This window comes from Erpetoichthys calabaricus, chromosome 13, assembly GCF_900747795.2.
Source record: "Erpetoichthys calabaricus chromosome 13, fErpCal1.3, whole genome shotgun sequence".
Classification (NCBI taxonomy): Eukaryota; Metazoa; Chordata; class Cladistia; order Polypteriformes; family Polypteridae; genus Erpetoichthys; species Erpetoichthys calabaricus.
This window is the reverse complement of record NC_041406.2, coordinates 22,783,939-22,809,892: the sequence shown is the minus strand read 5'-3', so window position 1 is coordinate 22,809,892 and position 25,954 is coordinate 22,783,939. Positions and strand designations below refer to the sequence as shown.

The 25,954-nt window shown below is 37.7% G+C and overlaps 1 protein-coding gene across 1 annotated transcript in view; it reads left to right on the top strand.

Moving 5' to 3' along the window:
- fbxl6 (F-box and leucine-rich repeat protein 6) overlaps nucleotides 1-25,954 on the top strand; it is a 39,166-nt gene that overhangs the window by 396 nt on the left and 12,816 nt on the right. Inside the window, exons 2-5 of the mRNA XM_028818016.2 lie at nucleotides 4,995-5,620; nucleotides 7,669-7,827; nucleotides 12,882-12,945; nucleotides 24,269-24,400. Coding sequence (XP_028673849.1) covers nucleotides 5,040-5,620; nucleotides 7,669-7,827; nucleotides 12,882-12,945; nucleotides 24,269-24,400 — 936 coding nt within the window. The 5' untranslated portion in view covers nucleotides 4,995-5,039. The remainder of the gene's footprint in view (nucleotides 1-4,994; nucleotides 5,621-7,668; nucleotides 7,828-12,881; nucleotides 12,946-24,268; nucleotides 24,401-25,954) is intronic.

The following is a 25,954-nucleotide window of genomic DNA, read 5'->3' as shown; positions in this document are numbered from 1 at the left end:
GACCGGAGTTCCCTCTGTCGAGTGCATTCCCATAAAGCCTGCTTCTCAGTCTCTGTAGTTATTCTGAAAGCACCTTATTCACCTCGTCTCCGCTCTTTTATCTTTAAAGGCTGTGTCAGTGTGACTCCTACAGCTTTAGTCCTCCCTGTGTGTCTTGCACTTGCACTTCATCTTTTGATTACGCCATCAAAGCTGAACTGACCAATCAGATTGCTCTCCAGGACTGGGCACACACACACACACGCCTTAGTGTTGTAAGATATGTTAGATACATACTCTTTAAATATTAAATATATTGCCAGTTAGGGCTCCCACAGTTTCACAATGTTTGTATTCCATACCAATAAAAGTGAAATTTCACAGTACTCAATACCTATTTCAATCAGAATCTTTATATAAATGGCATCTACGTTATTTATATGAACAACATTGCATCTTATTCAGTAACAGAATATGCAAACTATAACTAATAATAGATGGAACTCTAATAGATAGAACTTTATTTGTCCCCAGATTTGGAAACAATAGTAACAGCAGCCTGAAAGAAATGGTATATCCGTAAAATAGATACCCAACTATGATTCAAGTAAACTAGTAGTGGTATTCATAAATATCAAAATACAATGATTGATAGACATGCAGACTGTCCCAGTGTAATACAGTAATCCCTCGCTACTTCGTGGTTCACTTTTCGCGGATTCATGACTTCGCGGGTTTTTAAATACAAGTGATTGCCCGCCTATTGCGGAAGTTATGTTCCAGACCCATCAGCAACAGGAGAAAATCTGCGATATAGAAACACCATATAAATAAACATTTTTATAGTTTAAGCCTTAAAATACCTATCCCACATGCTTTAAAACATGTAAACTTATAAAACACAATTTGTTAACACATATGATATGTGGATGTCGGGCTAAGGATATGAGTAACATCTCACTATTATAAAACTTTTTAACTTCACGCAAGACAAGACAGTGAGACAGGAAAATAGGTGCTGTACAGGCTTTTAAATTATTGACACGCAGAGCGACAAGCAGCACAAAGCCAGCACAAAGTCCACTTCTCCTTAGCGTTCATTCAGCTCTCCACCCCCTTGACAATGCGAAGTGGCAGGAGCGTACTGCGCCTCCGGGGAGGGGGGTTTGAGCGAACGTGCGTTCAGCCCTCACACACCCCCACTCCTCCTCATCCTTCCCAACGTGCAGAGCGACAAGCAGGCATTTTGGCAGAAGCAGCACAAAGTCCATTTCTGCTCAGCGTGAGTTCAGCTGCCCCCCTTCACAAAGCGAGTGCAGACACATCGACGTCTGATCGCTGCATGCAGTGTGCAGTGTTGGTCTGCGGTGTTTAAGAATGTAGAAAGTGTTTAAGAGCATAGGAAGTGTTTATAAAAGTGTGGGAAAGGTTAACAAGAGAGTGAGAAAGGTTTATAAGAGTGTGGGAAGGGTTTATAAAGCCTTAAAATATGTATAAATAATAAAATAAATATAGGTCGCTATTTCGCGGATTTTCACCTATCGCGGGGGGCTCTGGAATGTAACCCCCGCGATAGGTGAGGGATGACTGTAATACATTTTATACCCTTAGGGGATTTCAGCATAAGGTTTATAATGGATGATATTAACATGGTCTCCCTATCTTGTTATGTGCACATTCCAAATTTATTCTTTGACATTTTTGACACACTAACTACAAATATTGCTTAAAATTAGTACTAAAATTAAAAATTCATATATTATTATATTGTACTGTTGAATTAGTGAAGTCCACAGTAATTCAGGATATTTTATTTTAAGAATACTCTTTTTTTAATGTTTCTTTTGTAAGAACTTGGGGGCTTTGCCCCCTGCTCGCTTCGCTTGCCAACCCCCATGGCCTGCGCTATGCATCAGCCACTTCGTGCCTCTGCCGCTTGCGTAGGTGGATTTCACTTTCACCAAACAACAAATCTTTTAATTCTTGCGGATACGCCTCTTCATTGGGAAGAAACACTACTTTTCCCTAATGGCAACACAAATTAGACGATCTACAAGTCTCTGAATATATTGCTCATATTTAAACTTTAAGTCAATCTCTTTTCACTGTTCTGTTATTTCACCAATTAATAATTTCCATTTGTTTACGCTAATGCGATCTTTACTGTCCTTTTTTTGAGACTTTCGAATTTTAGTATTCCATTATCTCTAACCTGCTCTGCATGTGTATCGCGCCAACATTTTTGAATTCTTTATGACATTCTGCTTTGTAATCTACTCTTTGTCTTTTATTTCCAGCCCTGGGTGTGGTTAAATCTGTTGGCACAAAGTCTTGTCTCATGGGACATGAAAGTATCTCTCTAAAAAAGTCACGTCTTATCCCAGGCTAAAAAGTCTCGTCTCGTCCCAGGATTTTTTTATGAGATGTATGCTTTTAAAATCTAGTTTATTAGGTAGTCCCCATGCTATGTTTGTAACATTTGCTATTGTAAGCATTTTAAGGTTTATATTTGCATCATTAGCACCTTAAAAAACATACTGAAACGTATGATTTACAGAAGAGTTAAAGTGATTCAGTTTTGAAACCTCACAGAATCCTGTACTTTTAAGAACTCCTGTAAAATACCCTTTTGTTGACCTGTTTTCAAATTATCTTATATGCCTGATATTGCTATTGTTTAGTCTGCATACTAATCCAGTATTACAATATTAAATGGACCTGCAGTGTAACTGGTAGACTGCATTACATTTCCTGGTGTACTTTTCAAATATATGACATGTAAGCCTTCACTATGTTCATCATGGTTTAGGGGTTATACTAAATAGCATTAGTTTGGCTTCATAACACCAAACAAATGACACCAGTTTAGAGTTTACATATTCATATTTAACAATGAAATATGCCGCTTTGCCCGTCTTGTCGACTGGCATAGTCACAGTGGTTGGTGCTTCAAAACACTAAATAAATTTTATTTTGATAGTAACAAATGGAGCAGCCCATTTCTTTGCAAGTACAGTAATCCCTCCTCCATCGCGGGGGTTGCGTTCCAGACTCCCCGCGAAAGGTGAAAATCCGAGAAGTACAAACCATATGTTTATATGGTTATTTTTATATTGTCATGCTTGGGTCACAGATTTGCACAGAAACACAGGAGGTTGTAGAGAGACAGGAACGTTATTCAAACACTGCAAACAAACATTTGTCTCTTTTTCAAAAGTTTAAACTGTGCTCCATGACAAGACAGAGATGACAGTTCCGTCTCACAATTAAAAGAATGCAAACATATCTTCCTCTTCAAAGGAGTGCGCATCAGAGGGAGAGAAAAAAAAGCAAAGAGTCAAAAATCAATAGGGCTGTTTGGCTTTTAAGTATGCGAAGCACCTCCGGACAAAGTAGCTGCGAGGAAGGGAGCAAGCATTTTTCAGCATTTTTTAGAGGAGCCTCCGTATCCTCTAGGCCAGTATGCGAACAGCCCCTCTGCTCACACCCCCTCCTTCAGAGCGAGAGAGAGAGGAAAGCAAACAATCAAAAATCAATACGTGCTGTTTGATCTTTTAAGTGTGCGAAGCACCATGCGGGAAGCATATCGCTTGCAAAACAGCCACATGTAAGCCCAGCAAAGAAAGGAGCACTGTGAAGGTAATCTTTCAGCGTTTTTTGAGGAGTGGCCGTGTTCTCTAGGGGTGCGAACAGCCCCCGTGCTCACAATATATTTGAGGAGTTTTATTTAATAAATAATACGCACTGTGGTTGGGTAGCTTCTCAGCCATCTGCCAATAGCGTCCCTTGTATGAAATCAACTGGACAAACCAACTGAGGAAGCGTGTACCAGAAATTAAAAGACCCATTGTCCGCAGAAATCCGCGAACCAGCAAAAAATCCGTGATATATATTTAAATATGCTTACATATAAAATCCGCGATAGAGTGAAGCCGCGAAAGTCGAAGCGCGATATAGCGAGGGATTACTGTATAGACAAGCTAAACAGTCACTTCTTCTGAAACCTTCCTTGATTTTTACTTGCTACAGGTGTTCTTAACACTGCAGCTTCCGGCCACATTGCTCAGTCCTATACGCATAGCACTGGGTGTGTGTAAGGTTTCTTCTCTTACAATTTAGTGACACTACAAGTTAAACATTTGCAACTCAGATCGGATTAGTCACATAATTGTGCTCTTAAAGCATGCAGAAATCTATATCTGAACTAACTATAATGGGATAAAAGTGTCATTATCAAAAGCCTGTGTATGTTATTTTTGATTTTTTTTTAAATAAACACAATTATTGCAATTGTACACTGACATTCTCTTGTCTCAAACACAAAGCATTTCCAGACATGACCTCTGCTGCTGTTCTTTTTGAGTCGTGTTAATGCGGTGCTGACATTTTTATATGTAGTTTTTACTCATGTTTTTCTCACATATTATTTTGCCTTCTGGAGTATTTCAGGTGCTTGCAATCACACTTGAATTTGGTACTAACTTTCATTCAGCACTAACGACACTGTACAAAAGCTAGTACCATTACACACGGTTACATATATAGGAAACCACATTGTGGAGTAGTAGAAAGCCAAACACTTGAACATTGTTTAAATTTATCTTTAAAAACCAATTGGGATTTCAAGTTAATATTGTTTATTAATAACTTTTATCAGTTCTTGGTTGCTTCTAATAATATTTTATATGAGCAAAGGTGTATTAGGTTTAATATCTTGGAACTTTAAGCACCCTATTTTGGTAATCTCAAGCGTATCAAATGATGTAAAAAACAGGGCCTGTGTAAGGCCAGCAAGATTGCTTATACTGTAAATTCTACTTTACTAATTTGGTATAGTTCAGCACTATTTGATCCAAAGCCAGTGTATTGTGCTTCTTACATAGAACTTAAAATGTTTTGTCCATTGTGGGTTTTTACATGCAGAACACGGAACATTTTAAACTCAGTGACCGAAATGTGTTACAGCTTCCAAATCTCTTAAACATTGTTACTATCTGTTTTTGCTTTGTTTCCAGTTTCTCGCCACTGTATTTTATCTCTTGACCCTTTTTTATAATCAAATGGAAGATCTAACTGAGTCAAAACCAAATGCAGACTTGGGCTCTTCAGTTGTGCAAGAAGATGAAGAGGCATCGGGAAGTTCTGCCCATATGGAGGTGTCTTGTAAAAGGAAGTCTCGCTCTAAAGAACCAGAGAAGACTGTAAGGGTAAAAGGAAAATCGAAACAATCCCTGCCAAAAAAGGCAAAAAAGAAGCCACTGCGCAAAAGACCCAGAGTGATCACACCCAGTTACACCATTCAGGAAACTGACAGTGATATGTTGTTGATTATCTCCAACCTGGGAGATCACGAGGATCGAAGGAAGACGTGGGAGAAAAAGAAAAAATCCACTAAGAGAGGTGCCAAGCAGTTACCTCCTAATAAAAGACGTTCTAAATTAAAGTGCAAGGAAGAAAAAAATCCAGCAGGAAAGACAAAATCTGGACAAAACGAAAATGATGCTCATGATATTTTCAATTCTACAGCAGTGGCAGTAGACACAGGAGAAAGCAATTGGGGACTGCATCTTCCAGTTGAGATTTTAGTACAAATTTTTCAAGATGTGGTCAATCAGGATGGTGCAGTACCCTTTTTATGTAGGTGAGTAAGAATTATTTGTAGTAATCTGTGTAGGTTTGCAAATTAGTTAGGACAGTCCTATTTTCATTTTATCAGCAATATACTTTTTTTTAGTGTTGCTTTGAAAAAACATTCTGCTTACCATGTGTTTAATATTTACATTGTGTGTCGATTAAACAGAGGCAGGGGTGTCGAACTCCGAGCCTGGAGGGCTGCAGTGGCTACAGGTTTTCATTCTAACCCTTTTCCTAATCAGCGAGCAGTTTTCACTGCTAATTAACTCCTTTTCCCTTCATTTCAATAGCCCTGTTTTTAAGGATTCAGGCCTCTGAATTGATTTGTTTCTTCATTAAATGGCAGCCAAACAGAAATGAGACATGAAACAAGCCAACAGATGACCAGCTAACCTGGGATTTCAAACTCCAACCAATTTCACTCCACACAGTCTCTTAATGAAAAGCTGATTCTTGCTGTTAATTAAGCCTGTTATTTAATTCAATGGCTTGTTGCTGCTCTCATTCTGCCACAGCAGACATTTCCAAATCTGTTGATTTTTCTGTTTTTTCTGTCATATGGTGGCTTGTTTGATGTCTCATTTTTTTTGTTTGGCTACTAATTAAGGAAAAAGAGGCAATTATGGGGCCTGAGTGAAGTTAATCAGCAGTAAAAACGGCTCACTAATGAAGAAGATGGTTAGAATGAAAACATGCAGCCACTGTGGCCCTCGAGGACCGGAGTTCGACACCTGTGGGCTAGTGGGAAGTAAATCTTATTAAAGTTCTCATTCACAAGGGCGTTGTTTAATATTGCAAACACATAATATTTAGAGGATGAGTATCTTTTAACAGTTCACCTCTCCAAATGGCCATATGTAACCAAGTGAAGCAGTAACTACAATGGAACCTCAGGTCATGACCGCAATTCGTTCCAAAACTCTGGTCGCGACCTGATTTGGTTGTGACCCAAAGCAATTTCCCCCCATAAGATTGTATGTAAATACAGTTAATCCATTCCGGACCGTAGGAGCTGAATGTAAATATATATATTTTTTTAAAGATTTTTAAGCACAAAAATAGTTAATCATACCATAGAATGCACAGTGTAATACTAAAATAAATGTAAAAACATTGAATAACACTGAGAAAACCTTGAACAGAAAAAACTAACATTGCAAGAGTTCATGCTATAGCCTTACAAACTGATCGCTGTAAACACTTTTTTTTATGAGTTTTAAGCACAGGGGAAAAAAGAGGAACATTTGAACAAATCAAACTTTATTTAAAAACCAACCATAAACAACCAAGAAAGTAACATTGCAGGAGTTCACGCTAATAGCCTTATGAACCGATCGCTGTAAACACTTTTTTTTAATGAGTTTTAAGCACAGGGAAAAAAATGTTCATTTGAAAAATCTGTAATTTATACCAAAACTAACCATAAACAACCAAGAACACTAACCTTGCATGAGTCGAGTTCTGGCATGAAGGAAGTGAGGAGGAACTGGGTGGAGAGGAGATTACAGTTTTGAGGTAAAGTCCCTCTGCACAATGCACGTCTGACCGAGAACAATGTACTGTACAGGGAGAGACTGAACACGTACGTAAATCACCGGCGCGTATGATCCGGAAGGGAAACGAAATGGAGCACAAAGAGTTCACAGCGAATGCACAGGGAGAAACTGAACATATGCGGAAATCATCGGCGCGTACGAACCGGAAGGGAAACTGGCTTGTTCGTCAACTGAGTGTGTGGTCGTGAACAGATGCAAACGTTTGGTGAACTTTTTGGTCGTAACCTGATTTGTACGTATTCCGAGACGTTTGTGATCCGAGGTTCCACTGTACTGACATTATTTTAAGCAGCACTTGGCTGCAACCTCTAATTACAAATGCAAGAAAGGAACATTTTCTGATGTGCAGTTCAGAATCTATAAACATTGCTTAACTAATTCTGAATGGTCTTTAAAGAAATTGTTGATGACTTTGTTAGAATTCTTCCTACAGAGATTTTTTTTTTTAATGTTGTGGATGAACTTTACTCAGTGTGCTGGTTTCACATGTATATTTCAGAGTCTCACGAGTCTGCCGTCTATGGTGTTGCGCAGCTTCTAGTCCAGTTCTCTGGAGAAATGTTACGTTGAGTTTCTGCTGGGTTGCTCCTGGAGCAGCACAAACACCAAAAACTGAACAAAAGATCAAGGACACCGTCACCTGGCTGAGTCAAAACAGGCAAGTACAATGATATTGCTCAACATTTTTATAAATCATATACATTTATATAACATGTCTTCAGTTTTTCCAAAAACAATTTTTTTATATGTGAAAAAGTATGTTTTATTCTTATTTATATTTTCATTTTTAACATTATCCGTATACTTTGTAGTGCTTTAGATTGAGAGAAAACAAATTTGCTGTCACAGTATATGAATATGAATTTTGGCTTGCATTAATATTCGACTTTGGCCTTTTTATCCTTAATAACTCTTGAACCACTTAGCTAGCTCAAATTTGCTCAAATCTTGGTCAGAATGTTTTAATAAACAAACCCCTCGTATAACAGCCTGTCTCCTGGTATCTCCTCCATGATCTTGAGACCTCCTTGTGACGACACATGTGGATGTGCCTTCCTGGAGGAGCTGGACTGCTTGTGCATCCTGAACCGGCTGCAGGTACTGCCTCATGCTACCAGTAGTGACAAGAACACTAGCAAAACGCAAAACTAGAGAGAATCAGTCAGGAAGGATCAGGAGAGAGCAGTTGTCTGTGGCCACCACCTGCAAAACCATTCCCTTTCTTCGGGGTCATCTTGCTGTTGCCTCTCCAGTGCACCTGTTGTCACTTTCATTTGCACCAAAAAAGGTGATGGTAATTCACGATGGCTTAAGCTTCCTAACTAGACAGATTGATATCCCTGAAGCTTAATTGACTTGGTGTTAGACGGTGATGGTTAAGTGTTCCCTTAATTTGTTTTGAGCAGTGTGTATATAAAACTCACACATATTAACTCATATTAACAAAAATGCTATTTCCCATTTGGCTAAAAAGCTGAAATTTGGCAGGATGGTATGTTTGGGTTTTTTGGTATCCACTAAGAGAGGATCTTTTGATATATCAATATTTAGGGGTAACCCCACCCCAAAATAGAAAAACGAAATACTCCAAAATCTCAAAAATGCTTTGAATTGATTGAAATTTGGTGACATTATAGAAAAAAGAAAATTAGCTGACCTTTTTTTTATTTGTTGTTAATAATGCTGTAGCAAGTGGGACATTGTAATGCATCCTGTCCCATTTTTGCCACAGAGCTGGCTGCGATCTCATGGAGAAATGGGATATGCAATCTGCAGAAGCAAAGTGAAAGACTGAAAGGAGAATAGTTCAACAAAGCTTAAAGAGGATTTTGTAGCAAGTATACTATAAAGCTTAAGTGTTTGCCAGGCACTGTGGCTGTCAGCAAATGCTCACTTAGGGACTATAACTCCCATCAGCCAATGTGCTGCTCCAGATGATTTCATTACAGCTTACAAAGATTAAGTTAGAGCATCGACAAATATGGCATGTCATCAAACTGTAACATTGTCAAAAGGAAACTTTGCTGTTTTGCTTATCTTTACATATTGTGATGTTATATTTGACATAATTGGAAATTTTTATTTGCAAAGATTCAAGTAGCCGGACAGCAGCAGCATGATAAGCTTGGCCACATGTGCAATTTTTCAGTGTACACCATATGTTACAATAGATCAGAGATAAACTGATTACACTACATTTTTTTAATCAGTGCATAGCATTTTTGAAACAGCCAACACTGTTGTGCACCTGTATAACTTCATTAAGTTCACAATACCAATCCATTGTTTAGCACAAAGAAAAAGGCGCACATTAACCAATTGAGCCAAGCTACGATTAAACAGAATGAAATGTGATTTTTTTTTTTTAAATTATAGCTGATGTACAATAGGTGCTGCCTTTCAGAATATGATAAGAAAACAGGGTAGTGCTTTTGAGTGAATGAAAATAATTAGTAACTTTTGTTTTTTTATCGGTAGACATTTATTCAAAGCCTCTATCCTGTATAGTGTGGCAGTACTAATTTTAGGAGTTGATCCTAAGAGTCAAATTTTTGGTAGGTTTTTGGATTTGAATGAATTGACTTCAAATCGCCTTTCTAACAATACTGAATACTACTGTTGGTGATGTTCTGCACTGTCTTTCACATCAGCACCACACAAAAAACATCCCCAACCCTCCTGTCTGACCTGCTGACTGTTGATACTTTCCAAGGTCCATGCTGTTTATAGCTCACAAAATTATTTCTTTTCACATTCCAAATATTTTATCTGGCTATGGGTATAGCAAAGACAAAAAACACAAACAATGTAAACAAATGAAAATTCCATTTTGTAAACTAATCTAATTAATTAATTAATTAATTTGTAAATGAATCTGTTTCATGATTTTTCACAGAAACATAAATTTCCTATAGTATTTGTGTATAATATTCTACCTTAAGGAAAGTTCTGGTAAGTATAGAACTAATCAACTGCCTACTTGTTAATCTGAGAAGTGCTTGCATTTGTTGGACTAGATTAGGGGTCTCCAATCACAGTCCTGGAGGGCCGCAGTGGCTGCAGGTTTTTGCTCCAACCCAATTGCTTAATAAGAAGCACTAATTGCTCAAGTAACACTTCTGCTTCACTTTAGTTGTCTCGCTCATTAAGATTTTGAATGCTTATTGCTTATTTTCATCTTAAACAGCTGTATTCATTCAGTTTTTAATGGATCCTAATTAGCAATAACATGCGAATGACAAAAGAGACCAGCATTTCTCCATTTGGCTTGTTACCATTTACGCCAGTGTGTATTTATCTTGCATTATTTGGTTTAATTAAATACTTGGAAGGAAAGTAAAGAGAAAAAAGTGAATGATTGAGAATTGCTCGTCCATTTTAGCCTTCTAATCATTTGGATGATATCCTTAGATATGGGAAGAAAGTCTAGGATATGAGAATGACCTGACATAGCAGAGTTAAAGCACTAACAAGCCATGAAATTAAATTATTGGTAGAATTGCTTTCTAATTAAGCAACCAGGTTAGAACAAAAACCTGCAGCCACTGCGGCCCTTCAGGACTGTGATTGGAGACCCCTGGACTAGATGATAGCCAGATGGATAAAACATATTGGGAGACAATTTCCAAAAATGTTTCCATAATCAATTAACTTGCAATGTGATACATTTTCCATTATCTAAGTTCACAGATTACTGCACCATTGTTTTACTGTCCCACTAAAATACTGAAATGACCTGCTGAAATGTAGAACTCATACTTCTTATCTAAAAAGATTTTGAAGTGTATTTATGTTGTAATATTGCTGACATTAGACCCTTTCTTAATGGGCAATTAGACATTGTCTCTTTTTAAATTAACAAGTGTATTTCTATAAATATTTCTGCTCTCCTAACGGGGAGATAGAAGAAACATAGAAAAATTTACTTTTTTTAACTGTGACCCCTTTCATCTCAAATTTAAATTACTTCATTGTAAAGAAAAGTTTGTAATATTAACTTCACTGTTCAAGTCTTTTAATGTGGGTCTTGTATATTTATATTAATATGTAATGTTTACTTGTAATTTATTTACTTTTAAATATTTAATTGGACACCCACATAATTCAATGTGATAAAAAATTTTACAAAGGTCTACATTTTTCTCCAGTACATACAGTCACTTATATCAATTTTCCTTTCAACATTTTCTGTAATTGTCTCTAAATCTGTTCAGTGAAAGCAAGAAAAAAACATTAGTTAATATTATGTAACAGGTTGTCAAAAATGATCTTTCTGTTTTTTTTTAAATATTAATTGGCTGTATTTATAGTAACTAGTTATTGTTGCTAAAGGAATATTATTTGTCATATTTCATGAGTAGTTTACACACTTGTGAAATATTTAGAACTGTGAACTGCTTTTTGGAGATTCCTCAGTTCCTCCGTTGCAAATCTGGTAATTTAACAACAAACCAGTTACATTGGTCTGACTTGCACCTACTGTATGTGTGTCAAACATCAACTATCCTTTTTAATACAATAATTAGGAAGAAATTATTTAGAGAAGTGGACCTTTAAGAAGTGCCAATCTTTCTTTGTCCACAAAACCTTTCCTAAATTCTCAGACAGGAAAAGTGTCTAGTAATAGAAATGTGAGAATGAGAAAAATAATAAGTCATGTGAATAAATAACACATTCTTCAGGGACAAAGTATGACAAACCCTTTGCTACAAACATATTTGGCAGGATTTAAAATACTCTGTTTTGAGCTGAGGATTGAAATTGTTTTGACACATGATAAACTGCAACTCTTTGCACAAGATCCTTCTACCTTCTATACAAGGGGTACTGGGGTACAGTTTTTTAATTTAATTATTTATTACAGGCCCAAGGAAGTTATAAATTCTGGTTATTGACTATACGAGGCGGGGACCCAACAATAACAAGAATTTTTTTCTGAAGGTTGGAGGGACGTTAGTTCCAACGTTTGCTGGCTAGGTGCGTGTACTAGACTGCCCTCTGCATCATTTGGCCAAGCGGCGTCCTTGGGGAAAGTTCTGTAAGATGAGTGTAATTAATTTTTTTTTTGAGACTCTGTTACCATCTTTGTGGATTTTGTGATGGCAGACTTGAAAGAGTAACGTGTTTGCATCAAGTTGCGTTTCCTTTTGGGAAAAAGCTGTCACAATGCTTCAAGAGGCTTTCAAAGAATAAGCTTTGAGCCAGGCAAGGGTTTTTACCTTAAAGTGCTCATGTGATTGCGAGATGCAGTGCGGGGAAAATGTCTTCAAATGCAGTGATCAGGCAAGTGGCTTCTGCATCACAACGCTCCCACCCACACAGCAGTGAGCATGTGGCAGTCTCTCACGAAAAACAGGATAATGTAATACGGACCTTGCACCCTGCAATTTTTTTTTTTCTTATTTCCAAGAATGAAGAGGGACCATTAAAGAAAAGCACTTTCAGGATGTAGAAGAGGTTAAGAAGCAAACGACGGAGGCACTGAAGGCTATCAGTATGCAAGAGTTTCAGAACACTTTTGAACAATGGAAATATGTTCAGAGAAATATATAATTTTTTAATACAAAATTCTCTTTATTTTTGGGTCCCCCCCTCGTATATCTTGGAGTTCTGTCTGTTTTATATATTTTTAATGTCAAATGTCAGAGCAGCTGTTGAACTATGTATTTCAAATGAAGATTATGTTAATTGATATTTAACATTTTTTTTCAGGTTTTCCCAGCTCAGGGAGTTTGCTATTTGCCACTGGAAAAACCTTGTGGACTATTCTGTTAAGGTAGGGCAGAGAATGCATTTCTTTGTGTGTATCTAGGGAATAGACAGATGGTTGTTTCAGTTAAGAGATTGCGCTCCAGTACAGTAGGTTATTGCAGATCATTGTGTTTTTTTGCATTTGTATTATGTCAAACGTAGAGTAGAAAGCAAAACAGACATACTATCTTTAAATTCTTTTTTTACCTTTTTCTTCTTTGATACACTCTGTCATCTCGAGTCTTACAGCATCTGGCATTCATTACCTGTTTGCTTTAAGAATGATAAAATAGGCATGTATAAATTTAGCAGATCCTCCCAGTAAGGTTAGGTAGACTTTATCATACCAATGGGACATTTGTTTGCAACAATAAAGTACAAAACATAAGGCAGTTTTACACAGATACAAAAAGACAACACACAACAACTGAAAGCTTGTTTTATTATAAGTACACTCCCTCAACAAAGAAGAATAATTACCTTTAACACTCCACAAAATAATAATTCATAATTCAGTATCATCCCCACAAGTAGCAGAATTCAGAGTGCTTATAGCTCTAGGAATAGAAGAGTTCTTAAATCGTTTGCTCTTTACCCTTGGGAACCTTAATCTGTAGCCTGATGGCAACAACTGAAATTTAGGTAAAGGAGGATGGTAGTTGTCTGACAGAATTAAATTTGCCTTCTTTCTAATATGTTTGTGATACATCTCAATGACAGATGTCTGCAAACCAATAATTTTACTGCTAGAATAGCCATTTCTGCCCTTTCCTACATATTTGTTCTGTGTTGAAATGAACAGTTAACCTATTATCAATGATTGTCCCTCTACATATGTAGTTCTCCACCATGTCCACAGTCTCCCCTTTAATTATTGTTGAGAGAGTGAGAGGAAAGGAGCACCTAAAATCTACAGCCATATCTTTTGTCTTGGTCATATTTACTTGTAAAAAGGGACCACTATTGAACAAACTCATTAACAGTAGGTCTATGACTGTTCTCCTTATCTTGTAGAAGATTTAGTGACAGAGTTATCTGCAGATTTCAGGATATGTTTGTCTTTGCATGAACTTTTCTTTCATTTGTGTATAAGATAAACAGAAGAGGAGACAGACAGCAGTCTGGAGGTGACCCCATTGATAAGTTAAGGAAAACAGCCATTTACATTCACTCTTTGTTAGTTAAAAAGTCCAGAATCCACCACACCAAGTTAGAGTCCAAACAGAATTTATCAATCAGTTTGCCAACTAGTATGTGGGACTGGACTAAATTAAAAACTAGCAGGAAATCTATGAACCACAATCTTGCATGGTTTTTCGGTCATTCCAAATGCTCAGCCAGTAAATTCAGAAGTGTCATTGTGATTATCCTCTACCCTCCTTATTGATCTATATGCAAATTTGTAAGGGGCCAGATAGGCTTGGGTTTTGTTAAGTAGTTGTCTCTTAATTAATCTCTGAAAGCGCTATTGAATATCACTGCTTTGCTAAGCCTAATATTCTAACAGTGGTTACTCTCTATACTTTTTTGAGTTTCTACTAAGGCTGGGCGATATATCGAGTTTTTAAAAAATATCGACATTTTCATATGAGATATAGGATGAGACAATATCGTGTTTATCGAGTCTGTGTTGCGTTAAAATTATTCTCGTACAACCGCCAGTTTGCCTTTCTCTTCTCCCCGTTTGTCATTTGCACAACTTCACCCTGCCCCATCTCTTTCCTTCTCTGAACACAACTCGCCCCTGCCCCACCGCTTCAAGGTAAGTACTGCAGGCAGCAACAGGATGGAGACAGATGAAGACAGGAAGGAAGAAGAGCTGGTTGGTAAAAAGAAAAAACGGTTACTGTACTAGGACAGCACAGGGTAGGTGTCCCTTGAAGGCCTCACCAACACTTTTTCCAACAGCAACCAAAGCTTTTCCTAGATGGTCTCCCACCCAAGTACTGCCCTGGCCCAAACATGCTTAATCAGGTGGATTACCTGTTCTGAGGTACAGGTGGTGTGGCTGCTGGCTTATACACATACTGTATATCCATGTTTTGAAGTAGACTGTGCCTCAAACCAAATAGTATGCTGCTTGAATGTGTTTGTTCAAGGAAAATAATGACAGTAGTTAATGTATTGCAGATATTGAAATATTTTAGTTTAGTTTCATTTTAAATTACTTATAATTTTAAATAGTTCATAATGAAAAGAATAGTAAGTTCTCTTGATATGATAAAATATTGCTGGAATTGTCTAGCATCTCAGTTTTTACGAAGTGCTACATCTTTACTTATAAAACATTTTAAATGTACACAAAAAATTTGATGCAAGAGTGGGGCCTGAAGAGAGTGAGCTGAACTCCGTGATAGAGATGCTTGCTGTTCCTCTGGAACACTTTATTTAAGCAGACATTCTTTTGTGTACATGTACTTAACTGAGAGAGAGGAAAACCGTGTGCGGATTTTAAAAAGTGGCTGTACTGTTCTTAAATAGAAGAGTGTGTGTGATAGAGAGAGAGAGAGAAACAGGCAGCATAGGGTGTTAACAAAATTGCTGAACCATGTTCATGTGTTTGAGAGAGTGAAGAAGACAGAGAGCAAGTACAGTACAAGCATTTTGATAGAAAAAGATTTTTTGTTGCCAGTTACAGAATGTGTATAAGTGAGAGAGAGAGAGAGAGAGAAAACAGAGTAAGCATCCTTGTTGGCATACGCGGTCATAAAGAGTTGAGAGAAGCAGTAGAGACATGAGGAAGTGAAGTACAAACAGTAGAACATTTGTGTATTTCATGTTATTTTAGTTTTTACATCTAGTTTAAAGTAATCTGTTTTCAGAACTTGATAATTGCATTTTATTGTTGCAAGAACCTGAAGCGTTATAGCTGGGTATAGTAAGGCCATCGTTTAGGTAATGTGAATTTACAGGTGTAGTTGTGCACCTCTGTGACACAGTTGTGGCTATTATGAATGCCTGTGATTTGTTACGAAAACTTATTGCTGATACATTTAACTTGCACATGTCAAAAAATTAATTATTTTACAGCATTACTACAGAGCATTGTAGGTGTTAAGCAAAAAAAACAGTTTGAACGTACTAATATCTTGTTCGAACAAATTGCGTAACTCTTTTGAATGGATTTTATCCCCCCCCCCCGACTCTTTTTTTTTCTTCAGTAGTACAGAGCCCCATTCTGTATTAATTAGTTAGAACAGATTATTATTATTTTTCCACCTTGCAGTCCAGTTCTTATTACGGAGTCCCATGCGGTTTTCCTGGCATACAGTTCAGTGAACTGTAGGGTGTATGTCTTTACATCAGTGAAGCGGAAGAGGAACTAGTTGGAAGACCACCGTGATTGAAACAGTTCTTTTGAGGAGCTATGAGACGAGTTTCAAACGCAGAAGAAGTTACAAGAATGGATTTATGGAATTTTGTCCAAGAACGTGATATTTCGGAGTCAGTGGTGGAAATGTTAATAGAAGAAAAGGTAAGTTTAAAATCTAGTTGATAATGGCGCTTAACATTGTAGAATAAACTGAAACCTTTGGTTAGCTATACCTCACTAAACTGCATTTCAGCAAAAATAAATACTGAAATAAAAAATATAAAAATAATCAGATAAAATTAATTACTAATTTGTTCAAATGAGTTCGTAATCTGCTTGAGCCAATTGGTAACAGATTTTTTTTTTTTGCCTGACACCTACAGGTCTTCATACATTACCATTTTACTTTAATTTTCAAACCATACATTGTTCTCATTCATTGAGCAATTGACATATTTTGCTTGTAGTTGAATACTCAAAAGTATACTGTCACCCTGAGTGGACATTTAACAAATCTCATAGTCCAAAGTTTCAGTTCCTCTATATAATAAATTAATGCATTATTTATTTTTTTATTTATTTTTTTTCAATTTCAAATAATATATAACATCAGCTACCCACTGACTTAAAAGGGGAAAGTTAGGATTCTTCCAGTTTAGCAAGATAAGTCTCTGTGCCAATAGTGAAGTAAAGGCAATCACAGTTTGTTTGTCCTTCTCCACTTTAAGCCCATCTGGAAGTACACCAAACAGATCTGTTAATGGGTTAGGAGGGATTGTGACACTAAGGCTGTCTGAAAGGCATTTAAAAATTTTGGTCCAGAATGATGTTAATTGGTGCAGGCCCAAAACATGTGATCCAGTGAGGCTGGTATTTGATTGCAGCGTTCGCAGGTTGGATTTTGCCCTGGAAACATTTTGGACAATTTTAAAGAAGACAGATGTGCTCGATATGTAATTTTGAGTTAAATAATTGCCTGCTTTGTGCATATGGAGCTCGAGTGAATTCTCTGCATTGCTACCTTCTATTCCTTTTCTGAGATGTTGAGTGAGAGATCCTTTTCCCACTGTCCTCTTGGATCTTTGAAAGGGAGGGACTGTAACATGGTTTTATATATTGCAGAAATGCTATGTCCTTGAAACTGAGCAATATTTTTTCCAGCATAGAGGGAGGTGGGAGGTGAGGAAAATTGGGCAGGTTCTGTTTAACAAATTTTCTAATTTGAAGATCTTAACATGCTTCCTACATTGGTTCCATATTCTGAGTGAGTGAAGCACAATTGGGTTGTTAGTATATTGACAATAACTTGCATTTATTGGGGCGCAAAGCAAGGAATATAAAGAAGTACTGCAGGATTTTATTTCTATTACAGGCCAAGCCTGTATGTGTTCATCTATTTGTGTCCATGTCCAGGTTTTTATAGTTTGTATGTTTGTTGCCCAGTAGTAGAATTGAAAGTTAGGTAGAGCCATGCCACCTTCTGCCTTTGGCCTTTGTAGGGTCGCTCTTTGGATACGTGAATGTTTTGAATTCCAGATAAATGTGGTTATGGTTGAATGTAATTTCTTAAAAAACGATTTATTGATGTATATTAGGATGTTTTGAAATAAAAAGAGAAGCTTAGGGAGAATATTCATCTTAATAATGTTAATTCTTCCAGCTAAAGTGAAATGAAGGGTTGACCATCTATGCAAGTCTTGCTTAATTTTTTCCATACAGACAGCAAAATTTTGTTGATAAAGAGCTTTATGTTTACTTGTGATGTTTACCCCTAGATATTTAAACTGATATCAGGCAATGATAAAAGGCAAGGTGTCCAATCTAAGATTGTGTGCTTGAGAATTCACTGGAAATAGCACACTTTTAGTCAAATTAGTTCTGAGACCATAAATCTTTTGAAATTCTGTTAGTGCTGTTAGGACTGCAGGCACAGTATTTTGTGGGCCTGATACAGTTAGGTCCATAAATATTTGGACAGAGACAACTTTTTTCTGATTTTGGTTCTGTACATTACCACAATGAATTTTAAATGAAACAACTCAGATGCAGTTGAAGTACAGACTTTCAGCTTTAATTCAATGGGGTGAACAAAACGATTGCATAAAAATGTGAGGCAACTAAAGCATTTTTTGAACACAATCCCTTAATTGCAGGGGCTCAAAAGTAATTGGACAAATTAAATAACTGGAAATAAAATGTTCATTTCTAATACTTGGTTGAAAACCCTTTGCTGGCAATGACAGCCTGAAGTCTTGAACTCATGGACATCACCAGATGCTGGGTTTCCTCCTTTTTAATGCTCTGCCAGGCCTTTACTGCAGCGGCTTTCAGTTGCTGTTTGTTTGTGGGCCTTTCTGTCTGAAGTTTAGTCTTCAACAAGTGAAATGTATGCTCAGTTGGGTTAGGATCAGGTGACTGACTTGGCCATTCAAGAGTTTTCCACTTCTTTGCTTTAATAAAGTCCTGGGTTGCTTTGGCTGTATGTTTTGGGTCATTGTCCATCTGTATCATGAAACGCCGCCCAATCAATTTGACTGCATTTAGCTGGATTTGAGCAGACAGTATGTCTCTGAACACCTCAGAATTCATTCGGCTGCTTCTGTCCTGTGTCACATCATCAATAAACACTAGTGTCCCAGTGCCACTGGCAGCCATGCACGCCCAGGCCATCACACTGCCTCCACTGTGTTTTACAGATGATGTGGCATGCTTTGGATAATGAGCTGTTCCATGCCTTCTCTATACTTTTTTCTTGCCATCATTCTGGTAGAGGTTGATCTTGGTTTCATCTGTCCAAAGAATGTTTTTCCAGAACTGTGCTGGTTTTTTAGATGTTCTTTAGCAAAGTCCAATCTAGCCTTTCTATTATTGAGGCTTATGAGTGGCTTGCACCTTGCAGTGCACCCACTGTATTTACTTTCATGCAGTCTTCTCTTTATGGTAGACTTGGATATCGATACGCCTACCCCCTGGAGAGTGTTGTTCATTTGGTTGGCTGTTGTGAAGGGGTTTCTCTTCACCATGGAAATGATTCTGCGATCGTCCACCACTGTTGTCTTCCGTGGACATCCAGGTCGTTTTACGTTGCTGAGTTCACCAGTGCTTGCTTTCTTTCTTAGGATGTACCAAACTGTCGATTTTGCCACTCGTAATATTGTAGCAATTTCTCCGATGGGTTTTTTCTGTTTTTTGCACCTGCATGGAGAGCTCCTTTGACCGCATGTTGTCTGTTCACAGCAAAATCTTCCACATGCAAGCACAACACCTCAAATCAACTCCAGGCCTTTTATCTGCTTAATTGATAATAACATAATGACGGACTTGCACACACCCTCCCATGAAATAGCCTTTGAGTCAATTGTCCAATTACTTTTGAGCCCCTGAAATGAGGGGATTGTGTTAAAACAATGCTTTAGTTGCCTCACATTTTTATGCAATCGTTTTGTTCACCCCACTGAATTAAAGCTGAAAGTCTGCACTTCAACTGCATCTGAGTTGTTTCATTTAAAATTCATTGTGGTAATGTACAGAACCAAAATTAGAAAAAAGTTGTCTCTGTCCAAATATTTATGGACATAACTGTACATACAGTACCATATCATCTGCATATAGAGAAATTTTCTGTTCAAGTTCTTCTCTGATGATCCCCTTTATCTCATAAGCGTTTCGACAGTGAACTGCCAGTGGCTCAATGGCGATTGCAAAAAGTAGTGGTGACAAGGGGCATCCTTGTTTGGTACCACGTTCTAGTTTAAAGTGGTCTGAATTAATGTTGTTAATACAAACTGAAGTTTCTGGATTGGTATACAGTAGTTTGATCCATGCACAAATGTACAGGCCGAACCCAGATTTCTCCAATGTAGTGAAAAGGTAGTTCCATTCAATCATATCAAATGCTTTTACTGCATCGAAGGATAATAAAATCTCTAGGATGTTTGGCTTTGTGGGTGAATATATTACATTAAACAGGCGTCGAAGATTGGACGCTCAGTGTCGGCCTTTAATAAATCCAGTTTTATCTTGTGATATTACCGAAGGCAGCACTTTCTCCATCCTTCTTTCTAGGACTTTGGAGAGTTGCTTAACATCATTATTCAGAAGTGAAATTGGTTTGTATGATGCACATTGTAATACGTCCTTCTTTTGTTTAGGAAAGGTGGTGATTAATGCTTGGCGAAAAGTTTGAGGTAGAATTTTATTGTCTCTAGCTTCTGTGAATGTTGCTAATAGGGGAGCTAGCTGAGAACTTGTTACAAAATTTGGCAGGGTAGCAATCGGGCCTGCTGCTTTCCCACTCTGAAGTGACTTTATAGCATCTAATAATTCTGATAGTTTTATCCAGTTCTTCTGCACTAAGAGTATCTATTTGTGGTATCTCTAATGAATCCAGAAATGCATTTGATTGTGTCTTGTCTTCTTTAAACTCAGTAGAATATAAGTATTTATAGTAGTCTCTAAATGTGTGCATTATATTTTTATGGTCAATGATTGTCTCCATTTGTGTTGGTGATTGCATTGCGAACTTCTTGCTTGTGGATTTGTTGAGCTAAAAGCTTACTAGCTTTCTTTCAATGTTCATAGTAATGATGTCATGATTTATAAATAAGTTGTTCAGTTTCTTTAGTTGTCAAGAGGTTGAGTTCTGAATGCAGAGCCTGCCTTTTCCTATGAAGAGCCTCACTTGCACACCTGGCATGTTCTTGATCTATTCTAGTAATTTTGCTGGTTAGCTTTGATACCTGCTTGGTTTGCAATTTATTTCTGTGGGAAATATATGAAATAATCTGTCCTCTTAAGAAGGCCTTCAGGGTTTCCCAGAGTATTCCTGCAAAGACCTCAGAGGATACGTATATAGGTCTCTAGAAAAAAACTGATTTGTTTTGATATAAATTCTGTAAAGTTCTCATCGGCTAATTAAAGTGGGTTATAACACATCTGCGAGATGAGTATGTGGGGCATAATGATTTTAGTTCCAAAATCAGAGGGGCATGGTCAGAAATAACAATAGCGTCGTACTTGCAGGATTTAATTGTAAGCAAGAAATTGTTATCTACAAAGAAATAATCAATTCTTGAGTAGCAATGATGCACTGGTGTGTAGAAGGAATATGTTCTTCAGTTTGGGTTTAAAAATCTCCAGGGGTCTGATAAGTTGTGGTCAGTTACAAACTGTGTAGTTGTCTTTGCAGTGTTAGATTTCATCGCCCCTGTGACAGGAGACCTATCTAGGTCTGGATTTAAAACACAATTAAAATCCGCAGCCATTATAATTTTATGAGTGTTCACATTGGGAATGGATGCAAATACATTTTGGATGAAGTCCCTATCATCCACATTGGGTGCATAAACATTTATCAAAATCACTTTACAATTAAATAAATTACCCATGACAATCATATATCTCCCATCAGGATCCGATACAACATCTGATACTACAAATGAGACTGTTCTATGGATAAGAATTCCTACAACTCTAGTTTTTTTTGTAAAGCTGGAATGGAACATTTGGCCAGTTCAGTCTTTTTGCAGCTGGAACTGATCCTTGCTTAATAAGTGGGTCTCCTGTAAAAATACTATTTTAGCGTTTAGACCTGTTAGGTGAGAGAATACTTTATTTGTTTTTAATTTGTGATTCAGGCCTTTAACATTCCAGCTCACAAAATTAACTGTTCCGTCTTGGAGACATTGATTCTGAATTTTTGATGTCATTTTATAGTCTTAACCGAAAGTGAGACAGCTTTGACCTTAATTTCCAATTTTCCCTGGGGTTATTGCCATGCAATCTGTTGTTATGTTGGTAATTATAATTATAAGGATTAAAAGGATAGATTAGAGATAGCTTGCTCTCTTTCTCTCCCCCCCCAGTCCCCCCCATCTTGCCTCCCCACGTGAGGCTGGACCCCACTTCACAAAGTCCCAGTCCTCTTGACATACCTAGAGACAGAGCATGTCCAAAATGAAACAAGCCCCCCAGCAGCAGCATATGAGGATTAAAATTGAGATATCTACTGTATTGCTGATACAGTCTAAATAATATAAGCATACAAAAAACAATCTTCAGCAGTCTTGAAAGGTTAAGATAGTAATCCCAGGGAATGGTGTTAAAAATTGGCCCTGGATAAGCATAGTAAACCCAATTACAATAAAAACAACAACAATAAACCAAGGGTATGATGTTTAACAGTCTCCTTTAGAATAGTAAAAAGAGAAAAATAAAATTTAATCTAATTTAATTTCATCCACACATACATACATAAATGTGTATAATTGTAATTAAAACATAAACAGATAGTGACCAAGAAGCAAAAAGGATGTATAATTACAGTACCAGTGTCATTGCAAGCGGATCAGACAGCCTGTGATATCTTCTTTACGATGCCGTGGCAGGGTGTGATTCACAATCGTATTTCAGGAAAGTGTCAGGATCAGCTTTCTTAACTCTTTATCTGCTTCCTCCGTAAAGGTAAAGATGTAATGTTTGCCTTGAATATCCATTTTCAGTTTGGCAGGATACAAGAGGCTCTATCTGATATCATCTAATATTATTCCTTCTGCATCCATCTTCCAGAGCAGCAAGTCTGTCTCCGAATTTTTTGCATTCGAAATTCACAGCTGTTGCTTTTCCGTCAGCGGTGGATGCTAAATTTTCGGCTGTTTCAGTTCGAGTTGTGAATGTCTGTTTAACGTCTTCCAGCTGATCGGCAAGTGCTCTCAATTTAGATGCATTTTTCTGAATGTGCTCCTCAATTTTTTCCAGCATACCTTTAAAGGCCGCCTCAAAGTGATTATATACGCATTTCTCCGAGTCTTCATTATCTTGCTGCAGCTTCACGCTTGTCTTGAGCATACCATTTATTTCTTTATATCTTTACCTTTGGCTTGAACTCAGTGATCATTGCCTTCAGTTCAGACAGATCATTTCTGCTTTCATGCACCATAGATGAAGCAGCAAGCTCTATTACAGCCAATGTTCCTGGCTCGCGAGGAGTAGATGAAAGCGCGGACTGCAAGACCTTTTCCAGTTTCAAGTGATCTTCTAGAATTGGTGAGCTATCGTGATCTGCATCACTTGCACATATCGCTCCCATTTTCGCTCTAATCTGGACACGATGCAGCGAACCGTGGTCCCGTGAAGTCTGGGCTTTCGCCTGTCTGTTCCAGGTCAGTCTCTGAAAGGCCATACCTTGAACTTGAACTTGGACTTGCCTGTGCTTCAGACGTCCATTTCCTACAACGGACGAGACCAACTCAATGCATTAATTCTTGTGCAAAAAGAATGAATGCCTATTCATTAAAAGTGCATCTTACATTTCAATCACACTGATGAAAGTCATCTCTAATTAAATTTGTTTTAGTTCATCAGCAAGAGTTGGTTTCTTATAAAGAAACTAGTTTGAACTAGAACCTGCTGCTTTGTTTCTGTAGTCTTGCATTCCAAGGCTTGGCAAATATTGTTTAAATATCTTTTGTGACACTAGAGGGCACCGTCTCTCTTCTAACCCGACAGACAGACGCACAGGACGGACGCACAGGCCACAGGATAAAAGCACAAAGAAATATTTTAATTCTTCTTCTTATAAACAGTGCCCTAAGCACCATAGCCACAATAACACAGGCAAGTAAATACAATAATAATCACACAATTATCTTTCTCTATCTCCTCCACACCTCCAAGCAAGTGTTGTCTACTACCTTCCGACTCTGGCTCGCTTGCTGGGTTCACGGCAGTCCTTTATATAGTCCTTGACCCGGAAGTGCTTCTGTCCTTCCGTCCATGTGACCTGCCAGCGCCAGGTCACGTTGAGTATGTTTGGCATTGTTGTTCTTTTCATTGTTTGAGACAATGACAGTGTTATTTCAGTTTCATTTATTTGTGTTATTTTTATCTTTACTGACATTTTTATTATTTTTTAAATATCTGTTTTGAACTTTGAGCAATATAAAAATACAGTTTATTCACAGGGAGCTTTATGATTAATTTGTGCAAATTGTATGACCATTTAATATTAAATCAACTATTATCTTTTAATTTACAGACAGTTGCTCAGTTGTGCCCACATCTAAAATCCATCAAGCTTCTACACTGTAGTGGAGTGACATCAGAAACGTTTGAGAGTCTTGCCAGTGGGTGCCAACAGTTAGAAAGCCTTAATCTGCAACATTCTCAGGTGATTGGTTTACAGTAGTAACTTGACAAAACATGTACTTTACAAAACAGCAATATTATTATTTAATATTATGGAATGAATATATATATATAAATTTAAATTTTTTTTTTAATAATTTAAGATTATGTCCTTCAATATATTGGACTATGGTTACCTTTTTTATTAAACGTTAGACTGACACACTGGACTTCAACTATTTCAGCTAATATCATTTTTTAATTGTGGAAATTTATACAGGTATCTATGCAGTATCTATGATATGACTGAGAATACTCTTGTTATGGTGCATATACTACACACTGGTACATCATGTAAAGTAAGATGTGGGTGGATCCTTGTGGTAGGGCTGTCAACATTTTTAGATTGTTTCATATTTAAAAGATAGTTTCAATAAATATAAATGTGCAGATACAGTCATATGAAAAAGTTTGGGAACCCCTCTCAGCCTGCATAATAATTTACTTTCAACAAAAAAGATAACAGTGGTATGTCTTTCATTTCCTGGGAACATCTGAGTACTGTGGTGTTTTCCAAACAAAGAATTTTAGTGAAGCAGTATTTATCCATCCATCCATCCATTTTCCAACCCGCTGAATCCGAACACAGGGTCACGGGGGTCTGCTGGAGCCAATCCCAGCCAACACAGGGCACAAGGCAGGAACCAATCCCGGGCTGGGTGCCAACCCACCGCAGGACACACACAAACACACCCACACACCAAGCACACACTAGGGACAATTTAGAATCGCCAGTCCACCTAACCTGCATGTCTTTGGACTGTGGGAGGAAACCGGAGCACCTGGAGAAAACCAACGCAGACACGGGGAGAACATGTAAACTCCACGCAGGGAGGACCCGGGAAGCGAACCCGGGTCTCCTAACTGCGAGGCAGCAGCACTACCACTGCAGCACCGTGCTGCCCCAAGCAGTATTTAGTTGTATGAAATTAAATAAAATGTGAAAAACTGGCTGTGCAAAAATGTGGGTCCCCTTGTAATTTTGCTGATTTGAATGCATGTAACTGCTCAATACTGATTACTTGCAACACCAAATAGGTTGGATTACTGTAGCTCGTTAAGCCTTGACTTGTGTGTCCAATCATGAGAAAAGGTATTTAAGGTGGTCAGTTGAAAGTTGTATTCCCTTTGACTTTCCTCTGAAGAGTGACAGCATGGGATCCTCAAAGCAAGTCTCAAAAGATCTGAAAACAAAGATTGTTCATGATCATGGTTTAGGGGAAGGCTATAAAAAGCTATCTCAGAGGTTTAAACTGTCAGTTTCAACTGTAAGGAATGTAATCAGGGAATGGAAGGCCACAGGCACAGTTGTTGTTAAACTCGGGTCTGGCAGGCCAAGAAAAATACAGGAGCGGCATATGCGTAGGATTGTGAGAATGGTTACAGACAACCCACAGATCACCTCCAAAGACCTGCAAGAAAATCTTGCTGCAGATGGTGTATCTGTACATCATTCTACAATTCAGTGCAATTTGCACAAAGAACATCTGTATGGCAGGGTGATGAGAAAGAAGCCTTTTCTACACTCACTCCACAA